Source organism: Plectropomus leopardus, chromosome 8, assembly GCF_008729295.1.
Source record: "Plectropomus leopardus isolate mb chromosome 8, YSFRI_Pleo_2.0, whole genome shotgun sequence".
NCBI classification, from domain to species: Eukaryota; Metazoa; Chordata; class Actinopteri; order Perciformes; family Serranidae; genus Plectropomus; species Plectropomus leopardus.
Window position 1 is genome coordinate 23,450,903 of NC_056470.1, and position 17,283 is coordinate 23,468,185.

General features: G+C 39.6%; 2 protein-coding genes across 14 annotated transcripts in view; one reads left to right on the forward strand and one right to left on the reverse strand.

Annotated features, from left to right (window-relative positions):
- LOC121947397 (membrane-associated guanylate kinase, WW and PDZ domain-containing protein 1-like) overlaps positions 1-7,721 on the forward strand; it is a 118,159-nt gene extending 110,438 nt beyond the window's left edge. For all 13 annotated transcript variants that reach the window (XM_042492429.1, XM_042492434.1, XM_042492431.1 and 10 more), the window contains 3 exons: positions 77-220; positions 977-1,115; positions 4,492-7,721. In XM_042492429.1, the coding sequence (XP_042348363.1) occupies positions 77-220; positions 977-1,115; positions 4,492-5,585 (1,377 nt within the window). In that variant the 3' untranslated portion in view covers positions 5,586-7,721. The remainder of the gene's footprint in view (positions 1-76; positions 221-976; positions 1,116-4,491) is intronic.
- Positions 7,722-12,996: 5,275 nt separating this feature from the next.
- On the reverse strand, positions 12,997-14,079 carry LOC121947398 (rhodopsin). The gene has a single exon (XM_042492445.1). It carries the CDS (start codon positions 14,077-14,079, stop codon positions 13,021-13,023), a length of 1,059 nt encoding a protein of 352 aa, XP_042348379.1. The 3' UTR covers positions 12,997-13,020.
- Positions 14,080-17,283: the final 3,204 nt, after the last annotated feature.

Below are 17,283 nucleotides of genomic sequence, written 5' to 3' on the forward strand. Positions count from 1 at the left end.
TGCACCATGGATTACTTACTCGTCTTCTCTAGTCTCCTTGTGACTCTCTCTTTATCTCTGATTTTCTGTCTCATAGGATGCTGAGTTTTACTCTGTGGACCTCGAGCGGGACAGTAAAGGTTTTGGCTTTAGCCTGAGAGGAGGACGGGAGTACAACATGGACCTGTATGTGTTAAGACTAGCAGAAGACGGAGCTGCAGTCAGAAATGGCAAGATGAGGGTACGTAACCATTAAATGTCTATATAAGGATGCACCAATTAAAATTCTGGGCCTATAACGATGTCAATTAAGAACACTGATGTTTTCGTATGTTGTTGTTTAGTCCTCCTTTTGTGGCAGGGAAACAAAGTAATCTCCATTATAAATAAACAAGTATTTTAAATTGATTATGTTCTTCATTGCACTACCTATGAATTAGTGAAAATTCTAACATACATATTTATTTTAAAAAACTTTAAAATAACCTCCTTTCACATGAAAAACATGTTTTAAAACAACTGCTTCAATAGCTTTAACTTCATTTAATATACCATAGTTCCCTCTGTAATATCCATTGCTGTGAAAGGATGAACAGATTTCTCCTTCAAACAACTTTATCAAGTTTCTTACCAGAAACTACATTTTACAAGTTAACAGTTGAACTAATCATAAGAACATTATCACTTATCTTCGCTCAATACTCATTTTGACTGAATAAAGCTTGAATGCATCATAATGTAACTCAATGCACGTTTCCTGACGGGATGCCGTTAGTTTCAAGCCCTGCTTTAAAGCCTGAACAAAATTTATGTGACACAATAGAAAAACTGGGTACTGTCATCAGTGAATGCAGGAAGGCTTATACTGATGTGCGGCCAATAAATCGGTGCGTACTTGTTTCTATGCATCATGACAACATAAATTTCCTCTTTGCACATTATTGATGAAACACTACCATGAACTGGGTGTGACAATAATGTGTTCTCTCCATTTTAGGTGGGAGATGAGATTCTGGAGATTAATGGTGAGAGCACAAAGAACATGAAGCATTCACGTGCCATTGAACTGATCAAGAACGGTGGTCGGAGGGCACGGCTCGTTCTCAAACGGGGAGATGGATCTGTACCTGAATATGGTAGGTTAACATGTTTTTCAATGTTTTTCAATGTTTTTCTCCCCTTCCTGTAAATAACACTGCTTATCCCAGCATTAAAATCTTATTATTGCTCCTGTTGTACACACCACGGACTGGAATAAAGCCTCTTATCTGCTTAGTGCACTACAGGGACATATACTTTTTTTAAAAATTGATTTTCACAACTCCTTTTACTGTAAATGATAAATATTTTACAGAATGGCATCTTCTGATCCATGAATTTAAAGCAACCTGTCATACTTTCAGTGCAAGATTGAGCTTTCAGATATTATTGATCAGTGGAGTAATGGTTGCTACAAAAGCTTGTTCAGTGATTCATACTGTATAGGATCTCTACCACAGATGTTTTACAGCTTAAGTAATATTCCCTCCCAAAAGCTGTATGCTCTGCTGATGGATTATTCCTTTCACAGTTTGAGTCATATTGTTGTATATCTCTGCATTATTTTCTGGGGTTTAATTTTCGGACTCTTTTCCCCTCTCAGACAGACTTGTGATCATGTAGAAAGTGTGACATTTTTTTGCCTCTCACAACAAAGCCCTTCTTCTCTCTATAAATATGCACTGTAAAACAGCCTCTTGTCTGTTTTATTTGTTTTCTCCTCTCTATTCCGACTTCTTTCTCTCTGATTGTCTCTTGTTGCGGGCTCTTCCTCCTCTCTCCAGCGATGATGGCTCCTCATCTCGCTGTTGGTACAATGAGGAATGACAAGATGGGAGAGCCCTGTTTCTACCTAATGGGCCAAAATCAGACCACGGTTTGTAGCCAAAAGTCTGTCCCAATCCACGCTCCCTGTCATCTTTTTCCTTTCAATTTTATCCACCCCTCCTGTCAGCTCATCCCTACCTGAATCCCTCGTTGTGTGTGTTTGCGCGCGGATGTGTTTACATCGTGTGCATGCTTAATTGTCCTGGCATGCCTGGATTAAACTTAATGTAACTTCTGTGAATCCGTACTAGGGCTGCACGATTAACCGTTAAAAGATCACCATCTTGATTAAGGCATGAATGCAATCTTATTTCTGAAGGACAACCATTCCGAAATATCTGCTTTGGAGAGTCGCTTATCTAGAATGAGTGCTAATGATATGTCCCTGCTGCAGCACACACAAATGTACTTCAAGGCTGACAGACTCTTGCTGAGCTTACCAATCAAAAAATCTAATTAGCCACAAAGCTATCTGTCAGGTCAGGCTGGGTCACCACAAAGAGTGCCTAATCTTTGGTCGCGATTACGTGGGAGGCAGATACAAGCCTAGCCTGGGGCTATTCTATTGTGCACTGAGCGATATCATAACTGAAAATGTATGTTAGTGCACCCTGAGATATTTAGGGTTTTCCCAGTCATTACGTGGCTTAGGTGCAACATCTACGCTGTATGAATGTAAAAAAAAAAAAAAAAAAAAAAATGCAGAAAGCATCTCAGTGAGCTGACACATGAGAAGCAGCTGTTGGCTATCGAGCAAGCTACCCATAGTTCTCCACAGTAAACCAGTCACTGTAAGCACTGGTAAACTGATGTAAATCTCACAAAGTGTAAGGTAAATTAGTTGACTAGAAAGCACACTAGCCCTTTAAAAAGCAGTATATCACCAATGGGAGTAAATCACTAATACACAATGATAAGCACCGATAAAACAATGTTCACCACGCTAATTGAGTGCCAAAGTACAAGGACTGACACTTAAGTGCAATGTCTGTATTATAATTTTCTATATAGTGAATCCATATATTACTTAGAGTTAGGGATATATTTTTCCCAAGTATTAATTGTAACATAGAACATGACTTGCATGAGTGCTTCTCACTCTGCATGTGGGATCTGCCTTGATTCACATCATCCTAAATTAGAAAAACGTTTTGCATAAATGGACCAAGCCTCATATGCATGGTCTTGTTCTGGTTTCAGATGCGATACAAAATCTTGGTTAAATAGCCCATTTTCATTAAATCTGCACTTGTAGCTTGCAGGCAGGAGGTCCTCTGCTCTTGGCATCCCAGGCAGAACAAAACATAAATGTAGGTTTCACTATTGTGATCTGTGTGACATTAATGCAAGAGATATTCAGTTAATTTATTTAAACAAATATATGAAAAAAAGCTATTTTAAATTTTGCAATGCAACATCAGAAAAAAAGGCTCATAACAGACTCCCACGTCTTAACATTTTTTAGACTTTTGAGAGACTGATTTCAGGCATTTAAATACCGATTAGGGCCTTATTTTTATATTAGTGAATGCCTTTTAAGATTTTTTGCGGATCCACAGGAACCATGATCTGCAGTACGTTGCACACCACTGTCATCCACATGAGATTGCTGGCCCCAAGCAGTGGAAAATAAATCAATAACACACCAGCAATAGTTAGTAAAATATTAATTGAGCTATGTTTTGAACACACCTGAAGCAGCTGATGCAACTCACCAGCTCTTCCTAGCAGGATCAAGGCTTTTGCAACAAATGAAAGCAATTGTTTTTTTGTAGAGGAATGTTGATCTTGGCGATGTTGGTATTTTAACAAGTCCATATGCTTGTTTGTTTCTTTGTAGGACACTTTTACAAGCAAGAAATGCAAAAGTGCAAATAGCAATCATTTGTTTTTGTTACCGAATAAACAAATGTTTTCTCTGAGAATCATGATCTTAATTCTAACAAAAAAAATTAACTGTGATTGTCATTTGATCAAGAATCGTGCAGCCCTAATCTGTACACGTACAAACTTCCCTCCTCCGCCAGTCCCATGCCAGATATTTTTACTGGGACTAATTTAATGCCACCTCACATGATGCTGCCATAGCAACCTGTCTCTTATTTGGCAGACCTGCAGCCAAACACGCTATTGTTTTTTTTTTTTTTTGCTTTTGGTATGTTCTTCCCAATGATGCACACTGAGTTATTCACCATTTTGTTTTGAATGATTTCCTAGGTGCCTGCTGTGTCATTGATAACCCCTGCCCTTCACGTGCTGATGTGTTGCACCTGCTGTTGTTGCTGACATCACCCTGTGTCTCAACTCGCAGCCCTATAGAGAAAACATATTGAAGTGATTCATCACTTCAATGCATTTTATGTGTATAGATGTATAACAGAATGTTACATTAATTAAAATTAGCCTGATTGTTTCTAGGGATATATGCAGCCTATGAAAGAGCACATGTATGCATGATTTCCATAAATCTCTGCATTGACTTTCTGTTATGTCAATGCAAGAGCTCACATGAGCCAGCAAGGAAAGCCATGTCTGCTGAACACAATAAACGTCACATGTAATTGATGTAAAAGATTTCCTCAACCTCCTTCCTCTTATAAGAAATTTCTTGTGAACAAGCTTCTCTTCCTTTCTCCTCTCCTGCAGACGGCAGCAGTGACGGGCACACTCCCACACCCGGGGCACAAAACACTCCGGAAGTGAGAACGCTGCCACCTAACAGCCGATATCACACCTCATTGGAGTCCAGTTATCCACCAGACCTTCACAAACCATCACGCCAGGAGGAGGCTCCGCGTGGCCGAGACAGGGACAGGGCTGGGTCAGATCAGATGGACTACCAAGGCCGGCAATTTAACCCCCACCATCATCACACCTGGAATAACAATCACAGTCAAAGTACCCCCAGACAGCAGTCTCCAGATAACAGTAACAGCAGTAGCAGTGGCAACAAGAAGAGCCGAGGCCGCAAAGTCAAGAAGTCCGAGTCAGAGAGCGGCATCTCCAAACTCCTAAAGACTCTGAGGAAAGACAGCTCGGGGAAGAAGGCTGCAGCTGCCGAGAAACTGAGGGGGCGAGAGCTCTCAAGCAGCAGTTCTACTTTGGACGGGAGGTTTCGTCAGCAGCGTCGCGGCTCCCTTGACCGCTCACCAACCCGAAAGCGTGGTTCGTCTCCAGATCGTCGGCGGGCCAAGTCGATGGACCGCAGGGCAGAGCGAGCGCATCGGGACCGTACACCTGAGAGGGAGTACGACGACGGCGGGTTCCTCTCAGTCACCCCTGAACGCAAGTTCTACGAGCGGAGACTCCTCAAGGACTCACAGATGGCTGGGCGAGTCAGGGAGGCCACAACCCCCGAGCGCACTAACAACAACGGGGATTCCTTGTCTCTTTCCAGGGGCCGTACCTATAACAGAGCCACAAAGAACGGCAACCTCCTGAGAGACTCCTCCTCAGAGAGGAGGGAGGAGAGATTTCTGATTAACGGGACACCGGAGCGACGATACAGAGTGGAACGGGACTCTTCCCCTGACAGCAACTACAGCCGGGACGAGCTGAACTATGCAGCAGCACCCCGACTGAAGGATTACTACGGCATGATGAAGAACAACGCTGCACACAACAATGCTGCTTACAACAACACAGGCCATAACAATAACACCGTTGGCCACAGCCCAAACCAGCTCCCTGAGCCCAAGAGAAGGCTGTACAAAGAAAGCCCCAAAGACCTCAGCATCTAGAGCAGAGATCCCCCTCGCCACTCTCCTCTATCTGTAAAAACTATGTACCATACACTGGAATTGGACTTCTGAGGATACTAACTCTTGTGCTTTATTTGGTCAAATGGTTTATTGATTGATTTGATTGACTTAACTACTTGTGATCCCATCCAGAGATTCATAAAACAGCAGGAGTACAATCCTTCTATCAGTTCATACTGGTTGTTTTGTCATTGTTATAGTTATTTTGAACATATCAGAGGTTGTTGTACTATAGTAAAGGTATTGTATGTGCCTGCATATGAAATCAGTGATATTGCTTTTTGTAGGCATTGCTGAATCTAAATATTTGTTCCCTCAGAGATATGAAACATGCTTCCAGTTGTGGTATCTTCTAACTACTAAGCTTGTTTTCAACTTGTTTTTAGATGTCTTTTCCATTCCTGAATTGCTTTACTGAACAAACTATAGCACAAGACACTGATGGTTCACAAGAGCTGTGAAAGTCACAGACGTAAGGCAAAAATCTAAATTTAAGATCTGATAATAGAGTGATAATTACATAAATGACTTTTTTTGCATTTGCTCACTATTTATTTTTTAATTTGGCACATATCTTGAGCAAGGTTCGTTATATCCTCGAGGACCAAGGTAAAAGTACACACTGTACCTGGGAAAGCATGCTGTACCCTTACTTGTGTTGCATCCTTGAAATGTGTGGCAGCTCACACTCCTTTGCCTAATACACCCACACACCACTGATATTAAGGAGAGAGATCTGATGAGAAAATTGGAAATGGTGTTATTAGTTTCTCCCTTGGAGAAGGATTATAAAAATAACTTGAATGCTCACTTTGTTCCTCTGTATGTACTGATGTAGCAGTGAAGGAACCTGACTCACTTTTAACTACAGGCGAAACTACTCTGGTAGACTCTGTTGCAGGAAAATTAGTTATCGAAATTTGTTGCTGATTAAATATTCAATTTAATACTTTAAATGAGTCTGCATAATGCCACAATACCAGCTTGAAGCTGCCATAAAATATTATTTTTCAGATATGCCAAAAAAAAAAGTTAAAACAAACAGATGTGTAAATTATCCCTGTGCAAGATGCATGTGTAATTTAAGTGTAGTTTAACCACTTTATCTGATAGGACTGAGCGAGAATTATTGATAAGGAACATGCACTGTAGTCCCGCAGTAACAATAAGCCCTGTCCTCATGTTGACGATAACCACATTGCGCACCGACCACCTCCTGGGTCCTGACACAAAGAGCTGATGTGGTTTCTTGTGTTGGTAATATACGTAGAGTCCCGGTACAGGAGACGACCAATCTGCCATGCTGAGCCATGCTGTCACGCCACTGGAGTCTGACTGCTGCTTTATAATGTGTTTTGTGTGTATTCTCTGTTTTATGTTTCATTAAAGAACTAAAATATATTGGATAAACCACAACAAATGCATTGTTTGATCACTGTTGTCGCCATGGTACTGTATTAACAAAAAAAAAGAAGAAAAAAAACACATTTAAGAAGTTAACCTGTTGGCCATCACCTGTAAAGATCTTTTCCAATGTATCTATTAGGAACCTGTCAAGGAATAAAATGTTGCCTTTTTCTTGTACAAAAGAGAAATTTATGAAAAACCTCAGCAGTGAGGAATGTGATATTGTGTTTATATCTCTGAAATGGACCTGATGATTTATGGGAAATATGTTGATTTACTCTGGATCAGGTATGTAAAGACATTTTAAAATGAAAGACTGTATTTGGTCAATCAGAAAATGTTTGATGGTTTGAATCTCTCTCGATGGTTAGCCTGCCTTTGTATTATAAAGCACTTGTATGCAGTCTGTGTTCTTCAAGCATTATTTCTTGCAATGTGCTCCGGACATAATGCTGTCTCTGTGTTGATAAAAGCAGTACATGTATATGGGCCAATCTTTTTTTATAAAACTATGCATATATAAATACTACATTGTTCATAGCTTTATTTGACCCATGAAGCTATACATAACATTAGTCTAAGTACAAGTAGATGTGGACTTATCCAGCTTCTTTCCTTGAGATGGATTACAATGTATATGTAGCTATCAAAAGAAGTCTGTGAATGCTATTTTTATTATCAAATAAAGTTTTCCATACAAATTCAAAAGGATTTTCATATTTCTGCACAGCCGTTTTTCAGTAATGTCTCTGGAGAGGCTTTTAAGTTTGTACGCTTGTTTTGATCTCTGGTGTGTCAGTCGTGGTCACACTACATTTGAATATGCAGCTTTGAAGGCTTTGTTTTACTGAAGATCGACACTGGAGGAAAATGTACGATACATTCAAAAGTCACCTTCTAACAGCTTACACACCTATAAAATCAACAACTAAAGTTATCATGTCAAAAGCACAATGCTAAAAATAAGAAGTACAGCTTGTTAGCTGCATTCCTTGAAAGGCATATCATCGTACAATAGTTGTACCACACATTAACGGTGCATTGCACAGAATGGAGTGACAAGCAATATTATTTCTCTCTATACTGGGGCTGGTTATCATTAAACCGTGACAATACCAGTACCAATGCCAGTATCCCAAAGTAATACCAATACCATCGCTTTATTCAATACACATAATTTGAATGGAGTGGCGTTTAGCATAGCAACACTTTTGACTATTATGGTGGTATCTCAGCACCCTGAACTGCCAACTTGGTTCACTACATCCTGCTCGACTTCACCAAACCACAGAACGTATGGGTTGCAGCTGCTGCTGCTGCTGCAGGACCTCTGTGGCGAGGACAATTGTCCACCTGTCAAAGCCCCCAGGAAAGCAAGCCAACCTTGACTGCAATATTTCAGCATTACGAAACAGATATCTGTAAAACTGTTAACAAGACATTTTGAACTGCTAACAAGGTCAACTACGACTCTTTCTATTATGAAATTTTGATCCACGGAGGTCTTATATTTGTGAAACTTTCCTTCAGCAAAAATAAGCATTTTAAACACTTGTAAAGTCATCACAATGAGACTATGATCCGAGCCAGAAATGGTGGGCAGCAGAAAAACTAAGGCATGTATTCAGTGGGCGGCATACCGCTCATGTAAATCAAAAGCTAGAAACTTTGTTGCAGCATGCTCTAAAAAAAGAAGCCACTTCAAAGAACTGACCAGGTGCCATCTTATCATCTGATATCTAGGTATTATTATAACTCCATGGCCTGGTCACATCACATGGCTAATGTTAATGGTTATTAAGTGGTTAAATGAAAAAGCTGAGGAGTTTCAGAGTCGGTGTGAGTTTGTTGGGACTGTGTGAGCTTGTGTTAACCAAGAAGACTCGCCAGGAGGAGAGGAGCTCCAGAGACGGCACAAACAGAAAATTTTCTGATCTGGCAGGCAGTTGGTACATACTAAGATCACACCCCTGACATATTTTTTGACAGGAAACGTTTCAATACTACTTGGTACTGGGTTGTATCGGTCAATACTATAAAGATACCCTACATACACGCCAAAATAAGCATGTTTGTTACTGTTAGAAAAACGTTGCCAATGCTGCAATAATACTGACTTTACCACAGATATTCATCATCTGAAATGGTATAATAAAATGACTCTAGGGTAATAATTGTTTAGGAGACAGATTTGTTTTTTACTGGATTCTTCTGAAGTTTTGATTATAACCAGTATTGATTCACAAAAAGTTTAAATGTTATCTTATCAGTGTGACAAATTTTCAAAAGGTTGCCATCTATCCAACGTTCTCCAAAAACCTTCATTAAAATTTTAAGAGCATGACTATGTGACCGTAGCAAGAGAAGCATTTCTTTTTAGTGCTAAATTAAACAGCGAGTGATTGATTTTTTTTCTTCTCCTTAAGCTCTCAGCTGGAGCTTGACTTCAGACTGCTTGATGAGTAAAATCTGTATTCCGTCAAAGATCCACTGGTAAGATGGTTGCTATAGCTACACACGAAGGTCACTATGGGAGAGGTGTTTATTTTTCTCTAGTCTGGTATGTTGCACAACTGACAGCTTTCGAGGAATCATGCCATCATGCGTTTCAGTCATTCATCATAATGATACAATTCATCATGACATCTTTCACAGGGTAAAAAACAGCCGGATTCTCATCAAATGACCTATAAACCTGAGGAAACCTCTGGTGTGTCTATACACACAGACTGTAACTGAATGGGTGTATTATAACAGAAAGCCTGTGCTCTAAATATTGTTGTTTTTTTTTTTTTATTACGGATATGTACTGAGAAAGGTTGTGCGGCTCTCCAAATTATTGTTCCAATAACTTATTCTTCGGTAACACATTTCTCTATAACTTGGGCATTTTTTAAAAGACTTTTTGTGGGGGCTTTTTGTCTCTATAATGATAGAACAGCTCAAGCCTGAAAGGGGGAGAGAGAGGGGATGACATGCAACAAAAGGCCACAGGTGGGAGTTAAACCCGCAGCCTCTGCACATGGGACGCCTGCTTCAACAGGTGACTGATTTTTCAACCTTGACTTTATTTTCCAATGTTTTTGTGACAAAGTGTTACACAGTTTTTGTAATTGGTCCAGAACTGGGCAAGAAGGCTTCAGCTGTGAAACAACAGCTTAAATGTAACCACTCGTGGCATGTTTTACCGTCAATGTACAGCCACCACAAGTGCTTGTTTTTAACACTGAGAGGCTCTGATTGTTAGTCTAAGTGTGCGAAAACATTATCAAAATGACTCCTTCAGAGATCCAGAAGCAGACCTTAATCACCATCACAAAGGCCACCAGATATCTTTAAATGAACAGTAATTTCTCATTGTAAAACACACTTCATCAAAAGGCTACAGAAACAAAAAGAAAGCCATCTTGGTTCAACTTTCCATTGTTCCCACAATCCTCTGCTCTGGTTTGGCTGAAAAAAACCCTTAATTCATTCAGTTAGTTGCGAAAATATGCTGGCTCTATACAGTCTAAAATGACTGTTTATTCAAGTGGGGTCTGGTGGCAGTGATTTCAGGACTGTTTGTGGTAAAACAAAAATGATCTTAATTTTTGACAACAAGGGCTACCTCTGAATCCTTTCCAGAATGTCATCAGACACTTTTAATAACAATCTGAGCCGTTCAGTGGCAAAAACAACTTTTAGTAAACTAGCTGGTAAATTGCAGCCTGATTTGCGGCTGAAGCCCTCTCACTCAGTACTACACGAATTTCAAAAATTGGTAAATTTGAAAACAGAGTCCTGGTTGAAAAAGTCAAAAACACCCTTTAAGTCCCCCCACTGAGCATTTATCAGCTGCATAAGAACATTTAACAAATAATTTACAATACAATACAGTAGACAGCCTGGTCGGAAACCTTGGCATCATCCTGGATCCCCATCTCTCCTTCAAATCTCACATCAATAACATCACCAAAATGTCCCTCTTCAACCTTGGTAATATTGCCTGTCTACGACCCGCCCTCTCCTCCTCCGCTGCATTCACGCCTTCATAACCTCCAGACTTGACTATTGCAACAACATTTTTTATGGCCTCCCCTCCACTGACCTCCAAAAATTACAGTATGTTCAGAACTCTGCTGCCCGGTTGCTCACACACTCCTGCTCCAGAGACCACATCACACCCTTCCTTCAACATCTTCACTGGCTCCCGATACAGAACCAATTTCACTTCAAGATCCTCCTCATCGCCTACAAAGCCCTCAATAACCTTGCACCCTCATGCTTTACTGACGTTCTCTGACACCACTCCCCCATACGCCACATAAGATCATCAGGTGCACACCTTCTGACCCCCATCACCAGGACCAAACACTACACCTTGGGGGACATAGCCTTTGCTATTGCTGCCCCAGATCTTCCCTCCCCCCAAACAACCGCAACCTAGACTCACTGTACTCTTTTAAAAATAAAGTCAAAACACACCTTTTCAAAACAGCCTGCAATACCTGTCTCTCACTGCCTCCCCAAATCTGAACTTCCATATCCTCTAAATTTTTCTTTTGTATTCTATTCTTGTATTTGTTCCGTTCATGTATGCATCTTTCAGTATTTTGTTTTCTCTATTTTGTATTTGTTTTCTTTCGCATTTCATGTAGATGGTCTTTGATGACCTAGAAAGCGCTATATAAGTCCTATCTTATTATTATTATTAGAATTATTCCAGCTATGAGACATGTTTAAGTATTTGTGAATGTGTAGTAGGCATCAGCAATCACACTGTATTGTAATTCACTATGTGTTTATAGACCATCCCAAGGGCATAGCTTTAATTTCAACTTTTGGGGGGACACCACCCTCCCTTTTTTCCTCCACCAGCAAATTTTGAGCATCAAACACTAAATTTCCTGCAGTCTGGTGAATTTCAACGCACCAATTTGTGCCTTTCTGCATAAATATATGTTGTAAATGTCTTTAGCTTTGTCAAAATAAAAATCCTCTGCTCCTTATATATTTTTATTATGGGGGACAAATGCACATGTTCTCACATGTCCTCTGCATCCCCCCTAAATCTCTTCATACAGCCACAATCAAGTGTGATATAAAGAACTTTTTATCAATGTTTAATACTGGTTAGAGATGCTAAAAGTGTTGCAGAGTCTTTCGTAAACAATTACTTTAGTTAATGGTGTATGGTTTGAGTGTGATACGACTGATGTAAGGAACACAAATATTGTTTCCATTTAATAAACTTTGCATCAAGGTGTCTCTTGATTATACTGTTATCCAATAAGTCTTTGTCTGTGTTAACCTTTAATGTGATTAATATTCGTCATCAGATAAAGTTGGTGTTGTGTCATGTGTATTTTCATCCCTGATTAATAATGTCATAATCCCTTAGGCCGAGTTTCAAGTCCAAGGTGACCTGTGATGGAAATGAGATTACTGAGGCCACATACGCCTCTAAAGAAATTCAAATACTATTCTAAGTTTTTGTTTCGCTTTAAGTGTTTGTACCATTGCGTTTTGTAACAGAAGAACAGGAGTGACAACAGTAGCTCAGCAGTAATCAACTCAAGACATAAATGCATTCTGAACAGGTCATTCACTTTTATTTATTCGATTAAATATACTAGAGTCATATGAACTTTGCCAACCAAATTGTAAGTAAAACATAAACAGAATGAGTCATTTGCAAAGTGCCTTTTATTTTACGTTGCCTTGATTACATGCCTCTACATTCAAAAAATAAGCCAGTATCATATAGGATCCAACTGTAAAAGATTAACATTTTTTCCTTTCCTTTCAGAAAAAAAATCTCATAGATCATTAAGTTGGATATTCTGTACATACAGGAACAACTCTGTAATGGGCTGACCTTTCCTGCAACTGTCTTTAGGTTGAACCAACTCAAAAATACAAAAAGGAGGTTATTTCTGTAGACATTAGCCTTCAGTCGTTTCCCGGGGGGAGCAGAAGTCTTCTTCTTGGACTGTGGATCATGGAGCCTGTGTTGACGGCCCTTTTATGCAGGTGACACAGAGCTGGAGGAGACAGAGGAGGCCTCGGTCTTGGTAGAGGATGCTCCCTCCTCCTCCTCAAAGGGATTCTTGCCGCAGCACAAGGTTGTGATCATGCAGTTGCGGAACTGCTTGTTCATGCAGATGTAGATCATTGGGTTGTAGATAGCAGAACTCTTGGCAAAGAAGGCTGGGATGGTCATGAAGACTGGTCCAAACTCAGAGCCCTGATGTGTGAAGATAAACCAGGCCACACCGGCGTAGGGCAACCAACATACCAGGAAGGCGATAACCATGATTACGACCATGCGGGTGACTTCCCTCTCAGCCCTCTGGGTGGTCTCAGACTCCTGCTGGGCAGCAGCAGCCTCCTTGACAGCACAGAGCAGACGACCGTAGCAGAAGAAAATGACAGTCAGTGGAATCATGAAGTGGCAGCAGAACATGTAGATAACAAAGGACTCATTATTGAAGCCTTCTGCACGTGTGTAGTAGTCGACTCCACATGAGCACTGCATGCCTTCAGGGATGTAACGAGACCAGCCGACAAGAGGGGGCACAGAACAAGCCAAGGCCATCATCCAGGTGAGGCCCAAACCCATGAATGCATGATTCTCCCCAAAGCGGAAGTTGCTGATGGGCTTGCAGACGACCACCCATCTTTCAACAGCCAGAACAACCAGCGACCAGAGGGCAATCTCACCGCCAAGGGTAGCAAAGAATCCTTCCAAATTGCAGCCAAGGCGTCCTAGGACGAAGTAGCCATGCATAGAGGTGTACATCGTTGTGGTGAATCCTCCAAACACCATGAAGAGGTTAGCCACTGCAAGGTTCAGCAGGATGTAGTTTAGAGGGGTCCGCAGCTTCTTGTGTTCGATGGTGACGTACAGAGTGAGAAAGTTGATGGGGAAGCCGGCGAGGATGAGAAAGAACATGTAGGCACCCAGGGCAGCATAAGCTGCTGGGTTGACAAGGTAGTACTGAGGGTACTCATAAGGACTCCGGACAATCCCAGTGGTGTTCACCATAGGGACATAGAAATAAGGTCCCTCTGTGCCGTTCATGGTTGCGGCTTGCGGTTGCGATCAGCCCTTCTGTATTGTTTCTTCTGGCTGTTACGGAGAGTGATGGAGAGGACCCTGCTACAAATGGACCGAAGTGGCCACGGTCTGGCTTTTAAAAGGCACACCTTGGATTATCACTTTCCAAATCCGTCAGCACAAAGTGATTTAGGCCACAGTTAATATCTAATCCAGCCACCACTGCAAACATAACTGACCACTCATCAAGATATTAAGGTTACACCTGCTCATGTCTATCATTGAGCTATCCTATAACTTCTTATTTTAAAGCATTATTTCAACATGGTAATGTAAATAACTTATAACTTTAATATTTTAATGCAAATTGAATTTGAAAGATACTATTGAGGGTTACTGTGCACAGAAAAAAGTGCACGTCTCCCTGCATTTGTATAACTTTCCTCCTGGTGCTCTGAACTCCTCAAGCAAAAATGTGCAGTTTGGGGGATTGCAGCAGCTGATTTGCTGATATATCAATGTGAATTCAAGCATTAGTTCAATCTGATATAGCTGTGCAATGGACTTGTGACTTGTTTAAAGTGTCTTTCTGCCTTCTGCTGTGAGATACATAAGATACCCCTGACCCTGAATGGAGTTAACTAAATGATGAATTCGCATAATTTCATTTCATGACTTGGAGCCCTAAATCATTAATCGAATGCTGGAAGTACAGTATATTATAACATTATATTATAACTATAACATTTAGTGTAATTTTCATTCTAAAGTCGTGTGGTGTCACATCACATTGTGAAAACATTTGTGAAGCCTCAGAAAATGTCTTTCAAACAACTTTAGTGAGAACAACTACAGGTGTATTTAAAAACCTATAAATTAATTTCATTTTGGCAAAAGAAGCCAAATTTACTCTTATATGGTGAACTTTAGTTTACCCTTCTGACAAACAATATACCCGAGACAAACTGATGTTGTATAGGGCTGCAACTAACAATTATTTCCATAATCAATTCATCTTCCATTTATCATCTTAATTGTAAAAAAAAGAAGAAAACAATGCTTTTTTTAGTTTGCTTTTTTTGTCAAAACAATGATCCAAAACTTCAATATATTCAATTTCTTGTCATTAAAGAAAAGCAGCAAATGTTCCAACCACAAGTCAATGTTTCAATGTTTGGCATTTTTGCTAAAGACATAATGAAATGACTGATACATTATAAATCAGCTGTCAATTATGATGCTGTTGAGATTTCTGAATTCCATATGATGCTTTTTTTTCTCTCTTTTTTTTTTTTTGTTTTTTTACACTTTTACACAATTATTTTATCATACAATGACTCAAGAGACTCATGAAGTAACAACCCAAAATTTCTATGGTTATTTTTTTTTAGAAGATGTTGAAAGACATTGTAGATCAAAGAAAGAACATTCATAATTTAAGAAAGCATCAGAATAAGCATCCCTTTAAGTTTTGTTAAAATACACCCTGGTCTCTTGTATTAATGTGTGGTAAGTGGTCGATGTTCTGTAAGATATTGGACGTAGAGCAGAGACAGTGGTGTTACTGAGTGCTTGACCATCTTAGCTGTTGGTAAAGAGCTCAGCACTTTCCTAATGGGTGTTGTATTAAAGAGATTTGGGGCTTATGGATGTGTTACTCTCACAGGCCTGTAATGGATTTAATGTCGCACTGGGTCATTCTCGCTCAGTAATGTTGCTGTCTTCAGACATGAAACTTTATTTTTTCTTTCCTTTTTTTTTTTTTTTAATTTTTTTAAACAAATGCGTGGTATGTCAGAGTAATCCTAATTATTATTAACTATGGAGTTTGTATATATATGTGTGTGTGTGTGTGTTGTGAGAGAGAGAGAGAGAGAGAGAGAGAGAATAACTAAAACAAAAAGAAAAGGGACAGAAATAGAGAAAGACCTACACTGAAAAAGACCCAAAGACCCCAAAGCTGCTTTTTGGGATAAAATACACCCACCAAACAACACCTGATTGTCCTGTTAAGGGTTGCAGGGCCCTGGATACTTGTTACAGGATTAATTATATATATTTTTCTCTCTTCTAATAATAAATTTGCTCAAGAAAATTACGAAGCAAATCGGGCCAATTGACCTGTCATTAAAGGAAAGCCTAATATTTCTATTTCTGTGTGGTGTGAGGTGAGGTTATTTGTTGTGAAAAATGGTAGTGTGGTAACTTCAAATGTAAAGGAGAGTAAAAAGTACTGCTTCCAGAGTAAACTGTGCTCTCTGGTGGAGAGTAACCAAACATGAGAGCCCATTAATTAAATCAATGGCATCAATACGAATCACAGATTCTTAGCTACTGTTTAAGAAAAATAGCAAGAGATGAGATGGGTTAGCTGATCACTGATTCTTAAAAAAAAATAATATAGAGACAACTTGAAAATATATTTGTAAAGATGTAGATGGCATTTAGTAAAAATAAAATAAGAATAATTTCATATGCAATAGCCTAACTGAGGATTGGTGTAAACCAGACAGAATGTAACATAATAATTAACTCCATGTCGTTAAATTAAGGTTGTCACCACAAGTTTTTACATATACACAGACACACACGTTTCTTCACATTTTAAAGATTTTGTCATGCATACAATCTCTCATACTGACAAAAATATATCATGGAAACTCTTGAGTCTAAAGTGTAAACAGAGCTGCAACTTTTACATGATAAAACACAAATAATTGTGAAAGTGTCTGAACGCAGCACAAGAAAAGTATTGTCCATCCAGGTCTCAAAGGGTTCATCTTAAATGAAATAATCGTTGGTCACAGCCTTAGTCTGTACACATCTGTAAAAGTTTAAACAAAACCTAGGTTAGCATCGACCAACATAAAAGTTAATGATTACAAACTACTATTAGTTGTTCTTTTAGTTTTCTATAGTCCTGGTAAGTTTTTGGACAATCTATGTCTGGCAATGAGGTTCTAAATAATTAGAGTACTTAAGTAAAAGTACAGCCATCAATTGCAAAAACAAAAAGCCATAAAGGCAAAACACACTAGAGCCATTAGGAGAGACTTCAAAGTTACAAACTCTACAGCAGTTATTTATCCACAGGCTGTAAAGGATTTACAGATCCTGGGTGAGATCAGGACAGACCTGTTGCTGAGTTGTAAAGTCTGTCTGCTCTGCTGTGTGATCTGTAGTGTTTTGCTGCCCTCCCCAGGAAGCCACAATAAGTACACTTTAACA

Bases quoted from the DNA above. Each gene is read 5' to 3' on its own strand.
- LOC121947398 (XM_042492445.1), bottom strand. From the start codon at position 14,079: ATGAACGGCACAGAGGGACCTTATTTCTATGTCCCTATGGTGAACACC.